We start from the raw sequence: 17,732 nt of genomic DNA on the forward strand, positions 1-17,732 counted from the left end.
GATATAGAGATCTGGTGGTGGGAATTGTGTGTAGTCGTACCCCTCCTATCCTATGGTTTTGTTAATGTCTTCTTTTTAAAAAAAAAAAAAAAGAAGAAGAAGAAAACATTTGTGTTTCAAAACACTTCAGACCTTAGCATCAAAGATGTTAGCATCAACCCCATGGGCAAATAAAACTAAAAAACAATATATATATATATATATATATATATATATATATATATATATATATATCCTCTTAGTTCCAACATCCTAGTGACGGTCAGATCACTAGTTTTCTTTTTACTTAAAAACCTATTATAATTTTTTGGTTTGATAAATGTTGGTTAAATCATTTGGATTGTCATTTTCCCCTAATAACTAGTTTTCTTTGTTTTTAGTATGTAATTTTCTAGGCTGGACTTAAAAGGTAAACTACATCTCCTATAGCAGCTTCTATATCTATTTAGATCATTTTCTCTGTCTTGGCTTGAGTCATTCTGATCTATATATACAAGGTCCACAGAGTAAGTAGCAAAGGAGGATAGAGAGCACTGAGACTGCTTTATTGATTCTTCCCTCTGAGTTTTTACTCACTTTCTTCAGTGTTCCCAGTTCCCTACTTTCGATTTTCTGGTTTCCCAGTACATAAAGACTGGATGGACTTGCCTCCATCTCAGTTCTTCATGGACTAAACTGAGCCCTAGACTAAAGGTCATGAGAGTGAACTTTATTTTTTCCTAGCTTCTCTTTTCCCTGCCAGCATGGCAGCAGAAACTCCCCAATCCAGAGTCTGTGTATTTGTGCTCATACTCAGTATCCAGATTTTATAGTTTCTTTTCTGTATATAGTACTATCCAGTGAGGTATTACTTAACTCATCATACCCAGAAATAGAAACTAAATTCATTTCTTAAAAATTGAAATACTGAATTTCTTTCTTTCTTATTTGATAAGACAGAGAGAATCTGAAAAGGGGAGGGGGGGAGACAGAGAGAAAAATGATTGCAACACAGCTTCAACTTTCATGAAGCATGAGCAGGGGACTATGGGCTTGAACTGGGGCAGGGACTAGGGGTGTGAATACAGGTTCTTGTGCATTAAAATTTCAGTTTGTCTGTCACAATAGTTATATTTCAAATATTTAATAGGTATATATAGCTAGTGGCTACTCACTGGCACAGTGCAAGTAATTATAGACCATTTCCACTGTACAATTTCTCTTAGACAGTGCTAGTCTAGCAACATAAACCCAGCAGCAGATAAACCTAATTTAAATGATTGAAAAATTGTGGTAACTAAAACTCTATCTTTTCTTATATCTACTAGTTCACAAGTTCAGAGTGATGAATTAGTATACATTTTATAGTACAATTACTTCTGTAGCAATACTGTACTGTATGAGCAACTTTCCTGATAGAACATTTTACAAAATTAAGAAAACAGAAAATTCAAATCCCTTATTAAAAGATCATGTCTTTGATATGTTTAAAAGCATAAAAAGAATTTATATGAGGAATACAGTTGTACATTAAAATTCATATTTTTAAAAGGTCTAATATATAGTATATAAAATTAATATTATGACATAGTCATGAGATTTAGCAGAAATCTGTTACATAGAAAACTGTCAATAATCTATGCAAACTGCATAGTAACCTCAAATAGTAGATGAGTTATCTACCTAGTGTTGTTATCTCCATTAGGAGTAGAAAGATATAAACTCAATAAGAACTTTAGAAACAGTTCCAAGATGCAGGAAACAAATTCTGTGGCAGGCAGTCGAGTTCCATTATTTCAATTATTTTATTAAATATTTGCCATTATCTACTGAATATAGTTGTAGTCACTACTTAAAAGCGTCATTTCTGTGAACTAATTACACTCAGAGCCAGATTTAAATAAGGCAACCCGCACATTTTTCATTGCCAAAATATGAGTAGGGCTTAGAGATGGATGCTACATTTTTAGATCAAAGGTATGAATAACCATATAGTATAATTATATCAAGTTTAATGATAATATGTAAATAAGGGAATCAGGCAAACTGAAAGCTGTTGTCAATAATCTTGTTGCATTTTTGATGGCTTATTTTCAAAATAATTTTATACATTTTATACAGAAAATGAAAAATTACATTTAAATATAAGAGTAGATATTCAAAAGAAACAAACACCCCCCCCAAAGATTGACTTACTGAATCATTCCGACCAAAAAAGGTATAGATTGCATACAAGTAATAGTCAAATAGCTGAGACATGAAGTGTATAACATCAAAGGCAATTGGCTTAAGAATGTTCATCATCTGCATATATTTACCTGAAAAGAAAAAATAACAGCTTAGTCGAACAAAATTAAAATCTGTTAGTATACAATTATAGAGACTATAAAAATAGTTTACAATTTTTTAAATTACAATAGTTTACAATTTTTTAAATCATTTTATGGGGGGTTAATAATTTACACCACAGTTATTGACATATTTCTATTTATTTACTGGATAGAAATAGCTAGAAATTGAGAGGGAAGGGGGAGATAGAGAGAAGACAGAGAGACACCTGCAGCACTGCTTCAGCACTTGCAAATCTCTCTCCTGGCAGGTGGGAACTGGGGATCTGAACCTGGGTCCTTGTGCATTGTAACATATGCGCTTAACCAGGTGCACCATCACCTGGCACCTATAATTATAGACTATAAAAATGGTTTACAAAACAATTTTTAAAATAATTTTATGGAGGGAGAGGGCTAATATTTACAGTACAGTTGTCGACATATTTCTCATCTCTTCATGGTATGTGTCTACAGAATATTCTCACCCCCAACTCAGGTCCTTTCCCATCATCATTATGCACAGGAAGCCAAGGGCCTCGCCAACCCTTCTCCCCCATTCACCAGAGTCCTTTACTTTGGTGCAATATACCACACCCAGTCCAAGTATCACTTTGTGGTTTTCCTTTCTATCCTTGTTTCTTAAGTTCCACCTATAAGTGAGATCATCTTGTATTTTTTACAGTGAAATATTAGCACATTTCAAGTGATCAATAGTCCTATGTGGCTAGGAGCTACCGTAGTGGACATCACATATACAAGTCAGTTATATCACTGTGCAAAGCACTAGAATAAATAAATAATACCAACAAAAATGTTTTTAGAGCCAGGGAGAGGTCCACTTAGTTGAGTGCATATGTTATAGCCCCGGTCCCCGCTTGCCAGAGAAAGCTTGGCAAGTGGTAAAGCAATGCTGCAGGTATCTCTCAGTCTCTACCTCTCTCTCTCCCTTACTTCTCAATTTCTGCCCATCTCTATCAAGTAAATAAATAAAATAATTTAAAAAGTTTTTCTATCATTATATTTTATTGCTTGACAAATATTCATGGAATACCCATAGTTTTCTATAAATGACATTTGCAAACACACAGCATAGTTCCTTATTTCTTGGAGATTTCACTTAAAATAATTTCTTCAAAAATGATATAATAAAATAAAATAGATGCTTGAGAAAAAAGTCATTTTTATAAGTTCATGCCCACATAGCAAAAGTAAGAAATCATAAAGCAAAAGGACAGATGAATAATTCTCATTCCCTGATTCCGAAGTCTATACAAAATCTGTGTCAGAGGCCAAAAACATTTCTTTATGACTGCATCACTCAAAAGCTCAATGCTCTAAAAAGTGCTAAGATATTAAAATATCCTTGTCCTCATTCATTCCTTCTGAAGATGCTAATTTTCCATTTGCTTTCCTCTAAACATTGTAAAGATTTGAAAACCAAAATCTCTGCATTTAAAAACTTTTTAATACATATAACATATGCATGCAAACAGATTTAATCAAATAGTAACAATTTTACACCATTAATTGTATATATTTTGTGGGAAATCAAAGGGAAAGGAACATACTTATAAAAAATACTATACATGGATGTTGAAACAAATGATTTTAATTTTCAAGTGAACAATTTCATTTAGGTGTTGGCTTTTTCAGTAACTACCATAAATTTTATCTTTTTATTATTTTTTTAAAGATTTTATTTATTTAGTGATGAGAAAGACAGGAGGAGAGAGAAAGAAAGAACCAGACATCACTCTGGTACATGTACTGCCGGGGCTTGAACTCAGGACCTCACGCTTGAGAGTTCCAGCACTTTATCCACTGTGCCACCTCTTGGACCACTACCATAAATTTTAAGTGGGTACTACTGAAGATGTGATTCAAGAACAAATACATCAAGTGAAGTAGAAGAATGATAAATTTACTTTAATGAAAATGACTACTATCAAGACAATTTTTTATTATCTAAAACGTTTGTCTAAATTTACAGAGATTATTTTAGTTAACAGTCAGTAGTCCAAAAGAGAAACCCAAAGACATATATAAAAACAAAGTAGCAACCAGTTAAATCATATTTTATCCCTATTCTTGGTTGCAAGTCTTTTGTGTCAGAATTATCTTGTGCAATTATTAGCATAAATCATGCTATTTAAAAAAAAAATCACAGCTGAAAAATATACTCCTAGGACATTCTAGATCACAATGCATTTTTGCACATGCAAAACAAAGAAAAATTTGTCATGACTTTTCCAACAACTCAATAGTCATGAAATCTATAGCAGAATATGAAAGACTACAAAAGGTTCGTTAAGATTAAAATATTTATTTTTAAATAAAAACTAAATGGAAAGGGGGCTGGGTGGTGGCGCACCCTCACTAAGCATATATAGAACTATGCAGAAGGGCTGGGGTTTGAGCCCCTATTCTCCACCAGCAGTGGGGACTCTTCATGAGTAGGTGAAGCTGGTCTGCAGGTGTCTATCTTTCCCTTTCTGTCACCCTCTCCTCTCTCAATTTATTTATCCTATTGAATAAAACAGAAAAGAAAAAAGAAAAAGAAAAAAAGTTGAGTAAAAAAAAATAGAGAAAACACATGACATAAATGCTGATCTAAAGGCAAAAAGCTTGAGTAATGGGTAACCAAAAAAAAAAAAGAAAAGTAGACAAAATGAGGTGGCAAAAATTATCAAAGAAGTAATCACATGATACATGAGTTTTAGGTTGGGAGTATGGATTGAGCTGCCAATGGCCCATGTCCAGCAGAGAAGCAATTACAGAAACCAGAACTCCCACGTTCTGCAGCTCATAAAGAACTTTGGCCCATACACTCTGAGGGGGAGAAATGCTAGGGGAAAATGACTAGAGAGAGGGCTCTAATCTCCAATTCCATCAGGCCCAGAGAGAGAAGAGGGGAAAGAAAAAAAAAAAGAAAGAAAGAAAAGAAAGATGACTACCAGATGGTTTCACTCATAAATGGAATCTAGAGATCTGATTTACATGAACTTGGCAAAAAAAAACCTACATAAAACAGAAGCAAGCAAATTGTAAGACTTTTAGGACTATGGTGGTTATCTTGGGGGGGGGGGTAGGGATACAGACCTTTGGTGGTGGTTGTGATGTGGAACTACACATTGTAATCTTACAATCTTGTAACATACTATTAATAATAAAAGATTATTTATAAAAAAAGATACATGAGTTTCTCTTGTGATCCCAACAGGAGTTTGGGACTATTAGCATGTGAATGATGTCAGCCTGAGGCTGGGACACAAGGGAATGTATAAAAGGCCTTTAGGTTCATGATTAATCAACAATTTGTTTGGCTTTGTATGTTAACTCTCTTGTCAACCACCAGGTTCTAGCATGATGCCAACCAGACTTTCCTGGACAGAAACCCCACCAATGTGTCCTGGAGCTCCGCTTCCCCAGAGCCCCACCCTACTAGGGAAAGAGAGAAGCAGGCTGGGAATATGGATCGACCTGTTGATGCCCATGTTCAGCGGGGAAGCAATTACAGAAGCCAGACCTTCCACCTTCTGCAACCCATAATAACCTTGGGTCCATACTCCCAGAGAGTTAAAGAATAGGAAAGCTATCAGGGGATAGGATGGGATACAGAGTTCTGTGGTGGGAATTGTGTGGCGTTGTACCCCTCTTATCCTATGGTTTAATCAATGTTTCCTTTTTATAAATAAAATTTTTTTAAAAAAAAGTATCAGTTCATAGAGCTGCAGAGTTAGCTTACCTGGGGAGGCTCCTACTATACCCAAATAGGAATACTACGGTGCTGGGAAAAGTTTCAGTGCTGCATCTCCCTCTCTGTTTATCTGGAAAAGTTAGCCAAAGTGGTGATGCACTAGCCACAACAACATATATATACATGCATATAAATCATACATATAAAAAAATCCCTATAAAGAAAAAACCATATCTTCCACTGCATCATATAAAACTCCCTCCTTTTTTCTTGATTCCCCCATGTGTCTGAGCACAGGATGTAATACTTTGGAAGTGTGCAAATTCTCAGGATGCACATAAATTTTGACTTTCTTCTACTAATCTGTCTGATCTAGTCTGTACCCTTGTTCAGAAGAACTCAGAGGGGTGAGGAAATTTCCCCCTTCCTCCCCAATAGTGGTAAAGTTAATAGTTTTCACAAGCATGGATTTTGGCCACTGTCCCCTGTCCCTATCACACAAGATGAAGTAAAAGTTGTCTTTAATATAGTGAATGTAAACTATCAAGTCTATTTCAAGGATTAGACACACTACCTAGAATTTCTCTGCCTTCATCTGTAAGGAATTATTAGGCCGACAAGATTTTCTCTTTACACAAGCAAGCACTGATTAGTCCTCTGTGCTTGTAAAAGGCTCCTGAGTCTTTCTAACAGATTTAGGTACCACCTGGGGCTGGGAAGTCCCATTAACACTCTTTTGTTTAATCTCTCCTAATTATCTGCCATGTAAATACTACTTGAAAAAGACATTTGCAATATGCCTTTAATGTTCTAAACCATGTCTCCCAACTACTGAATAATTAGTTCCTTCATCTTCTCCACTATCAAAAATTAATCTTTTACACAACTGTACTTCTTGCCTTGTAAGAAGAGACATCACCTTTGCCAGTTTTAATCTTCAAACATCTTTATGCAGTAACAACAGGGGATGGAATAGTGCATTTGCTCGTTAAGAGACCCCTTGGAGAGTGGTTCCTTTAAAGTTCTATTTTATGATTATGTACAAACTGAGGATAAAGGCATCCTAGGGAGAGTGAAAGTGGTAAGCATAAAAATCTGTGTGGGGGGGGGAGGGTTAAGGGCAGCCACCTAATCCTAGCCATAAATGAAAGACACAAAAATTCAATTATCATACTAGGCACTGTTTCTTAATTGCAGCTCTAGTAAAAGTTCTGGTGGAGAAGAAGGCTTCACAGAGTAAGGTTTTTACTCAGGACTGTATTGTTTAAAAAAGCTGATGTAGCAATGGCCCATAAAAATGTGCTTTAAAAAAAGTATTTTTTTCTAATTTTCTATCAATCCTGTTAGAAAACAATTACACCTTAAATAAGAAGCTGTTATCTTCTTTTGGCTTTAGCAGCAACACATTTTTATCATTATTATATTCTTTCTTAGATGAGAATAATATAGTATAGTACACTGGTTCATTTCTTTTTGTGTGTGTGTGAGTTTTAAATTTTTTAAATTTATTTGTTTTCCCTATTGTTGCCCTTGTTGTTTTATTGTTGTTGTAGGTATTGTTGTTGTTATTGATGTTATTGATGCAGGTGGGGAGCCGGGGGTATCTTTATGCTGGTCCTTGCAGTTTGCGCCAAGTGTGCTTAACCTGTTGCCCAACTCCCCGGTTCTTCATTTCTTTATACTCCCCAGAAGTCTCGCAGTAGATTTGATGTTTGCATTTAACTAAAGATAAATTAAGTTCCCTCAATTTTGTTTGAGCATTGTTTTGTGTGATTTCACTCTATTGACTAGATATGTGTGTGAGATTAAGATATGCATACATCTTTTATACTACATATATATTATTTTTCACACAAGTATAAACATCTAAAGTCCATTTTGAACTATACAAGGTAAAGGACATAAAAACAATCTCTTAAATTGGTTGGTCATACTATTCTCCCCAATTATTTACCCATTTTCCCATTCCTTGTAAAAGAATCATGCATTCCTATTCACAGCCTAGGGTTTGAAGTTTCTTCCTGGAAAAACAATATACTTCTCTCTCCTGAAGTCAGGACTGACTTTCTGTGACCAGAGACAGGACAAAGGAGTCAACAGTGCTAAGAAAATCAATCTGATTGGAAGCCTTGCACTGCTCCCTATGTCCCAGATGATTTTTTTTTTTTTTTTGGTTATTTTTTTCAGCCTACATTGCAGAATGAAGGCTATCATCCCACCAAGATAACGCTTTGTGGTTGGAAGCTAGATGGTTTGTTACTTTAAAATCCTTAATTAGAATTAAGGAAAAATGACTAAACTACATCTCAGGGACTGAAAGAGGTAGATGACTGGTAGAGTACATACTCTGTATACACTGGGTTTGATCTCTACCATCACATAAAATGTCAAACATATTAGGAAATTTGGCACACTGATCATGAAGAATATACATTGAGGGTGGTAGGTATGATCAATGGAAAGTCAGTATAACTACAAACACAGAGGTGAAAAGTGACCACACATGAATAAGGAGGAAAACAAAAGTACAGGTCTATTTACTGTTTTTATTTTATTTATTTTAGACCTATTTACTTTTAAAGAAAGAACTAAGATAATAAGGGGCAGATGACGAGAAGGCTCTGAACTTCAACTCCACAGGACCCAAGAGAGAAGAGGAAAAGGATGGATGTAGTAATTGTAAATTGGATGTAGTAATAGGTGTATGTGTCACTTGGAAAGGAAGATAGGACCACAGGGGGGGAAAAAGGGAGCGGGTGCAAATATAGACAGATAGTTGTAGAAATAACAGTTAATCCATGTCTACAACCTTAAGAGAACTGTTACACTTAACAATGGAAGGATGGGGATTCAGAACCTTTGGTGGAGGGAACATTATGGAGTTGTATGCCTATTATTTTTTAATTTTATAAATCAATATTAAATTACTATTAGAAAGAAAGGGAAGGAGGGGGGAGGAGGGACGGAGGGAGAGAAGAAGGGAGAGAGAGAGAGAGAGGGGAGAGAGAAAGGGGAGAGAGAGAGAGAACTAAGAAAGATTGCATTAGAAAGGAAGAAACATTTTGGTTTACCACAAGGAAATAATTCCTACCAGTTAGATTAATCAAATTACAGAATGAGTAGTTTTGCAAAGCAATATGCTTCCAATGACTATAACATGAAACAACTGTTAGATGCATACCACATACTAGGGATATAAAGAAACCCTTATTTTATGGGACTTTAGACAGAATAATATTCATAGTCCTTCCAATTCTGACTCTATAAATTCTAGTAAAGTAACTTACAATACTATGTTGGGCTGGATAAAGAAAGCTTATTTCTTTGACAATATTCACTCACAAAACAGCTCCTGCCCCCATTTGCCTTTTTACCCATTTTTTGATTATTATAAGTGATTTACCATTGATTACAAAATTACAAGATAATAGGGGTACAATTCCACACTGTTCCCATTACCAGAATTACCAGAACTATATTATTCTCATCTAAGAAAGGATAATAATAATGATAAAAATGTGTTGCTGCTAAATCCAAAAGAAGATAACAACTTCTTATTTAAGGTGTAATTGTTTTCTGTAATTGTGTCCCCATTCCTTGCACTGAAAACCGCAGTGGTTCTCCCAAGGTCATAGATATGGGTTGATTATTATTTCTGTAGCTATCTTTCTATCTATATACGTTTTTGTCCATTTTTTCTATGGGCCTACCCTCTCTTCCATATTAAGTCACACTTATACCTATTACTACTTCCAAATGTCTTTCCCGTTTTCCTCTTCTTTCTCTAGGCCCTGATGGAATTGAGTTTTAGAGCCCTCTAGTCATCTTCCTCTAATAATTCTCCCCCTTTGGGAGTATGAACCAAAATTTTTCATAAAGTAGTTTTGTTATTGTTGTTTGTTTTACAATCTGTCATTTTCTGTGTTATGGAAATAAGTACAAAACTATATATTTCAATGACTACTTCTCTAATTTTCTTTTAAAAAAGTGGATTACCCCCAAATTTTGTCCACTTAATGCTATTCATTAAAGAAATAGACTTAAGAACACACAGACCATTTCATCAAAGGTAAGAGTACTAAAACTAGGCAATAGGGAGGTTCCCGGAAGATGGTGGACTGAGAAGCTGCTAGTGGCTTGAGCTCTGACCACATCTTCTGGAAACGGGAGGATTTTCTGCCTTTAGTAGACCAATCAATAAGGGGTCCTAGCGGTGACACCAAGGAGGTGACTATAACTTAATTTGGGTTAAAAAACAGAGTAGGAAAAAAAGGAAAAAAATTTTTTTCTTTTAAATTATTAACCCCAAAGCACACCTCCCCCCCCCCCCATAACCAGTCCCTGTGGACCAGCTCCTAGTAGGCTCCCCTGCTGAGCTTTTTTCTTTACCAAGATTCCTATCCCACCAGGGAGTATCATTCATTCTAAGTCTATACCCTTCCAAAACCTCTGGCCTTTTCTCTTTCTAAGTAGCCAACCTCCCCGACCCCACCCCACATAGCTAATTAATTAAAAATAAATGAATAAAAAACTCTTTCCTTTCACCGCTCTTTTATTACTGTTCTTTTTCTTATCTTTTTCTTTTTTCTCTCTCTTTCTTTTTCTCATTCTTGTCATCCTTTCTTCCTTAATCCTACAGCTCCCAAAGCCACAAGCCCCATCCCCCATAGCACCAAACAGTGTGCTTTCACTGAATTCACTGATACACATTTGGGAATTATTTTGGGGAAGAATTCTGACTCAGAGTGGACTCTCACTTCGAGTATCTCTGCTCAACTTCCCTTCCTCCTTTAGCTACCCCTAGAATATACAGTGGATAGTAGATTTGCATAACTGTCTATTTCAGCTATCCTTGTCTACTCGTGAGGTTTTTTTTTTTAATTTTTTTTTCTTTCTTAACAATCAGCTGCCTCTGATCACGAGGTTTGAGGTAATCTGGGACAGCAGGTTTTTACCCTGCTCTACTTTATTATTAATATTAAATAAAGGCATATATCTTCCTCCCCTTTAGGTTGATCAGAAATACTCTTAGGGTATCTTTCATTGCTAGGGTAGTGGGCATCTTATCTATTGTGGGAGGAACTTGTCTCGTTATTCCTACCTCCACTACAGACTCTCCCCTTCCTCCTCCTCCTAGCTAATTAAAAAAATTAAATTAAATTAAAAATAAAGTAATAAAAAAAACTTTCCTTCCACTGCTCTTTAATTACATCTCTTTTTCTTATCTTTTTTCTCTATCTCCTTTTTTCTTTTTTTTTAATCTTGTCACACACTTCTTCCTTTCTTCTTCTTTGTCTTTCTGAATTTGTGAATTATTTTGGGGAAGAACTCTGATGCAGAGTGGACTCTCTATGTGTGTATCTCTGCTCTACTTCACTTCCCCCTCTTGTTACCCCTAGAATATACAGTGGATAGTAGATTCGCATAACTGTCTATTCTGGCTATCCCTTCTTTTCTCTTTCTTCATCACTGGGATTTGGTTACGATTTTTTCACGGACTGGAGACACTGTTTGGCTAACTGGTAGTGATTAAACTGCTTCAATACTTGCTTCAGTTGCTATTGTAATTCCTGAGGTTGGTGAGTGCAATTGTCATAAAGGTATTTAGTACAGTGTTGCTTGTACTCAAGACACAACAACTGAGGAACAACAGAGCATAAAAAAAGAAACACATAAATAATAAAAAAAGGGTAGATCAAAAACAAATAAAACTGCTACTCCAATGAATGAAGACAAGAACACAGAAGAAAGTACAAATCAGCCAGAAGTAACCATAAATAAGAAAAGTATGCAAGCAATAATAAACTTATTAATCACAGAAATGAAAACAACATTGGACGAAAGGAATGGCAGTATTAGGGAAACAACAGATGAGACCCCCAAAGAAAATACTGATTATCCTGAGGCAATTAGAGAACTGAAAGCTGAAATAGCTGTAATGAAGAAGCTGAGGGAAGGGAAAGCAGACTAACAGAAGCAGAAAACAGAATTAGTCAGACAGAGGATGAGTTAGAGAAAACAAAGAAAGAGGTGAAAGAGCTCAAAAAGAGATTGAGAGACACTGAAAACAACAATAGAGACATATGGGATGATCTCAAAAGAAGTAACATTCATATAATTGGCCTGCCAGAGGAAGAAAGAGAGCAAGGGGAAGCAAGCATTCTAGAGGAAATAATGGAAGAAAACTTCCCAGACCTGAATAACAGAAAGGACATCAAGATTCAAGAGGCCCAGAGAGTTCCAAACAGAATCAACCCAGACCTGAAGACACCAAGACACATCATAGTCACAATGAGAAGGAGTAAGGATAAAGAAAGGATCCTAAAGGCTGCAAGAGAGAAACAAAAAGTCACATACAGGGGAAAACCCATAAGATTATCTGCAGACTTCTCCACTCAAAATCTAAAAGCCAAAAGAGAATGGCAAGATATCTATCGAGTCCTGAATGAAAAAGGGTTTCAACCAAGGATAATATATACTGCTAGACTTTCATTCAAACTAGATGGAGGGATCAAAACCTTCTTAGACAAACAACAGTTAAAGGAGGCAACCATCACCAAACCGGCCCTGAAAGAGGTTCTAAAAGACCTCTTATAAACAAGAACATCACTATAATACTTGCAATATATCAGAGCAAACAAAATTTTTTTTTGAACAATGGCACTACAATACATTAAATCCATAATATCAATAAATAAAATGTCAATGGCTTAAACTCACCCATCAAAAGACACCGAGTGGGGGGATGGGTCAGAAAACATAACCCAACCATATGCTGCTTGCAAGAATCCCATCTGTCACAACATGATAAACACAGACTTAAAGTGAAAGGATGGAAAACTATCATACAGGCTAACGGACCACAAAAAAGGGCTGGAACAGCCATTCTCATCTCAGACACAGTAGATTTTAAATTAAGTAAAGTAATGAAAGATAGGCAAGGACATTACACAATGATTAGAGGATCAATCAGCCAAGAAGACTTAACAATTATTAACATCTATGCATCCAATGAGGGACCATCTAAATACATCAAGCACTTACTGAAAGACTTTCAAAACTACATCAATAGTAATACAATAATAGTGGGAGACTTCAATACCCCACTCTCACACTTAGACAGATCAACAATTAGGAGAATCAACAAAAATACAAGAGAATTGAATGAAGAGATTGACAGACTAGACCTCATGGACATTTTCAGAGTCCTTCACCCCCCAAAACTGGAATACACCTTCTTTTCAAATGCACATAACACATACTCAAGGATAGACCACATGTTAGGCCACAAAGACAGCATTAATAAATTCAAGAACATCGAAATCATCCCAAGTATCTCCTCAGAACACAGTGGAGTAAAACTAACATTTAATAGAATTGTAAACGATGGAGGAGATATCACAACTGACACCACAGAAATCCAGAGAATCCTGCAAAACTTCTATAAAGAACTATACGCCACCAAGCTAGAGAATCTGGAAGAAATGGAACAATTCCTAGAAGCATGTGCCCTTCCAAAACTGAACCAAGAAGAACTACAAAATCTAAATGCACCAATCACAGACAAAGAAGTTGAAACCGTTATTAAGAATCTCCCCAACAACAAAAGTCCTGGACCAGATGGCTTCACAAATGAATTCTACAAAACTTTCAAGAAACAGTTAGTACCCATACTTCTTAAGCTTTTCCATAAGATTGAAGAAACAGGAATACTCCCTTCCACCTTCTATGAAGCCAACATCACCCTGATGCCAAAAGCTGATAGGGACAGAATAAAAAAGGAAAACTACAGACCAATATCTCTGAGGAACATTGATGCCAAAATATTAAACAAGATCTTGGCCAACCGGATACAGCAACATATCAAAAAGATTGTTCATCACGACCAAGTGAGATTCATCCCAGGAATGCAAGGCTGGTTCAACATCCGTAAGTCAATCAATGTCATTCACCACATCAATAAAAGCAAAGCCAAAAACCACATTATTATCTCAATAGATGCAGAGAAAGCCTTTGACAAAATCCAACACCCATTCATGCTCAAAACTCTACAAAAAATGGGAATAGATGGGAAATTCCTCAAGATAGTGGAGTCTATATATAGCAAACCTACAGCCAACATCATACTCAATGGACAGAAGCTGAAAGCATTCCCCCTCAGATCGGGGACTAGACAGGGCTGTCCACTGTCACCGTTACTCTTCAACATAGTATTGGAAGTTCTTCCCATAGCAATCAGGCAAGAGAAAGGAAGCAAAGGAATACAGATTGGAAGGGAAAATGTCAAGCTCTCACTATTTGCAGATGATATGATAGTATACACAGAAAAACCTAAAGAATATAGCAGAAAACTACTGGAAGTTATTAGGCAATATAGCAAGGTATCAGGCTACAAATTCAATGCACAAAAATCAGTGGCATTTCTTTATGCAAACACTAAATCTGAAGAAGAAGACATCCAGAAAGCACTCCCATTTACTGTTTCAGCAAAATCAATCAAATACCTAGGAATGAAGTTGACCAAAGAAGTGAAAGACTTGCATGCTGAAAACTATGAGTCGCTACTCAAGGAAATAGAAACTGATACCAAGAAATGGAAAGATATCCCATACTCACGGATTGGAAGAATAAATATCATCAAAATGAATATTCTCCCCAGAGCCATATATAAATTTAATGCAATACCCATCAAAGTTCCACCAAGCTTCTTTAAGAGAATAGAACAAACACTACAATCATTTATCTGGAACCTGAAAACACCTAGAATTGCCAAAACCATCTTGAGGAAAAGAAACAGAAATGGGGGCATCACACTCCCAGACCTTAAACTATATTATAAAGCCATCATCATCATCAAAACAGCATGGTACTGGAACAAAAATAGGCACACAGACCAGTGGAACAGAATTGAAAGTCCAGAAATAAATCCCCACACCTATGGGCATCTAATCTTTGATAAGGGGGCCCAAAGGATTAAATGGAAAAAGGAGGCTCTCTTCAATAAATGGTGCTGGGAAAACTGGATTGTAAAATACAGAAGAATGAAACTGAACCACTTTATCTCACCAGAAACAAAAATCAACTCCAAATGGATCAAAGACCAGGATGTTAGACCAGAAACAGGGAAAACATTGGTAAAACAGTTTCCCACCTACACCTCAAGGACATCTTTGATGAATCAAACCCAATTGCAAGGAAGACTAAAGCAGAAACAAACCAATGGGACTACATCAAATTGAAAAGCTTCTGCACATCCAAAGAAACTATTAAACAAACAGAGAGACCCCTCACAGAATGGGAGAAGATCTTCACATGGCAGACATCAGACAAAAAACTAATCACCAAAATATATAAAGAGCTCAGCAAATTTCACACCAAAAAAGCAAATGACCCCATCCAAAAATGGGCAGAGGATATGAACAAAACATTCACTACAGAGGAGATCCAAAAGGCTAACAAACATATGAAAAACTGCTCTAGGTCACTGATTGTCAGAGAAACGCAAATTAAGACAACACTAAGATACCACCTGACTCCTGTAAGAATGGCATACATCAAAAAGGACAGTAGCAACAAATTCTGGAGAGGTTGTGGAGACAGAGGAACCATTTTACATTGCTGGTGGGAATGTAAATTGGTACAGCCTCTGTGGAGAGCAGTCTGGAGCACTCTCACAAGGCTAGACACAGACCTTCCATATGATCCAGTAATTCCTCTCCTGGGGTTATACCCCAAGGACTCCATAACACCCAACCAAAAAGAGGTGTGTACTCCTATGTTCCTAGCAGCACAATTCACAATAGCTAAAACCTGGAAGCAACCCAGGTGCCCCACAACAGATGAGTGGCTGAGAAAGCTGTGGTATATATACACAATGGAATACTATGCGGCTATCAAGAACAATGAACCCACCTTCTTTGACCCATCTTGGACAGAGATAGAAGGAATTATGTTAAGTGAGCTAAGTCAGAAAGATAAAGATGAATATGGGATGATCCCACTCATCAACAGAAGTTGACTAAGAAGATCTGAAAGGGAAACTAAAAGCAGGACCTGACCAAATGGTAAGTAGGGCACCAAAGTATAAACCCTGTGGTGAGGGGTAGACATGCAGCTTCCTGGGCCAGTGGGGGGTGGGAGTGGGTGGGTGGGATAGGACTCAGTCTTTTGGTGGTGGGAATGGTGTTTATGTACACTCCTAGTAAAATGTAGTCATATAAATCACTAGTTAATTAATATGAGAGGGGGAAAATTAATTGTATGTCTCGAAGATTGAATCTTCTTAATATATTGAATCTTTTTAATATATTGGCAGTGTATTTGATGTGTGGACTCTCTCAAAAGCCTAGACCAAGTAGATCAGAAGCAACCAATAGCACAGCTGTATACAAGATACTGGGTACTGTACAGCAAACCCTAACAAAAGGATTTTTCAAAGTTAACCCAATTACCAAATAATGTGATGATAACATTAACTATCGATTGTCTTTTTGAACCCTAAGACAGCAGGAACCTCACATCTCCACTATAGAGCCCCTACTTCCCCCAGTCCTGGAACCCTTGGATAGGGCCCACTTTCCCATATGCCTCTCCCAATCCATATAAAATAATATTGCATCTGCCGATCACAACCTAATCAACGTAAGATTGCCACCTCAACATGCTTCACTTCAGACTGTGTCCAGAGACTTCACATGTGGAATGACAACCCTTCAGCTTCATTACTCGGGTGAGACCTTTCCTTTCATAGTATACTCTAATTCCATCCCAGGTGGTTCACTTTCTGACAAAGTCCCATAACCTAGATATACACCAGTTTCTGTGAGAGAGAGCATATGTTCATACGTATGCATAAACTACTGCAAAATATATAATGAAAGCAGAAGTACACTAGAGTTTGCAGTGAGTATCCCCCTAACACTTTCTCTCCACTATTCCAAGCTTTGGGTCCATGATTGCTCAACAATTTGTTTGGCTTTGTATGTTAACTCTCTTTTCAGTCACCTGGTTCCAGATGCCATCAGGATGCTGGCCAGGCTTCCCTGGACTGAAGACCCCAGCAATGTGTCCTGGAGCTCTGTTTCCCCAGAGACCCACTCTACTAGGGAAAGAGAGGCAGACTGGGAGTATGGACCGACCAGTCAACGCCCATGTTCAGTGCGGAAGCAATTACAGAAGCCAGACCTTCCACCTTCTACAACCCACAATGACCCTGGGTCCATGCTCCCAGAGGGATCGAGAGTAGGAAAGCTATCAGGGGAGGGGGTGGGAATTGGAGATTGGGTGGTCGGAACTGTGTGGAGTTGTACCCCTCCTACCCTATGGTTTTGTTAATTAATCCTTTCTTAAATAAAACTAGGCAATAGGAAATTATTATCTCCATAAATAGAATACAGACCTTTTATAAAAACAAAACAAAGCATTAAAACTACTGACGGATACAAATGATTTAATTAATGTGAGAAGATAGCTCCATCTATAATTTATTTGTTAAATGAACACCAGCATGTGAGATGCAAAGGCTAGGACAATATAAACAATGTTGAAATACTGATATTAAAAATCCACATAATCTTCAAACCTAAAAATTTTAAATGCCATTTCTTCATGTTTTTTGCCTTCTACAAAATCATTAATAAATATCTTGTCTATAATAAGAACAACACTTCTTATGGTGTGAATATTTATCTAGTGTCTGAAAATGTCAGAGAATCACTACTTATTCT

The 17,732-nt window shown here is 36.7% G+C and overlaps 1 protein-coding gene across 1 annotated transcript in view; it reads right to left on the minus strand.

Annotated features, from left to right (window-relative positions):
• The window catches only part of VPS50 (VPS50 subunit of EARP/GARPII complex), a 156,256-nt gene that overhangs the window by 38,394 nt on the left and 100,130 nt on the right, over positions 1-17,732 (minus strand). Inside the window, exon 21 of the mRNA XM_060196224.1 lies at positions 2,176-2,297. Coding sequence (XP_060052207.1) covers positions 2,176-2,297 — 122 coding nt within the window. The remainder of the gene's footprint in view (positions 1-2,175; positions 2,298-17,732) is intronic.

The sequence above is a fragment of the Erinaceus europaeus genome, chromosome 8, assembly GCF_950295315.1.
Source record: "Erinaceus europaeus chromosome 8, mEriEur2.1, whole genome shotgun sequence".
In the NCBI taxonomy this organism is placed as follows: Eukaryota; Metazoa; Chordata; class Mammalia; order Eulipotyphla; family Erinaceidae; genus Erinaceus; species Erinaceus europaeus.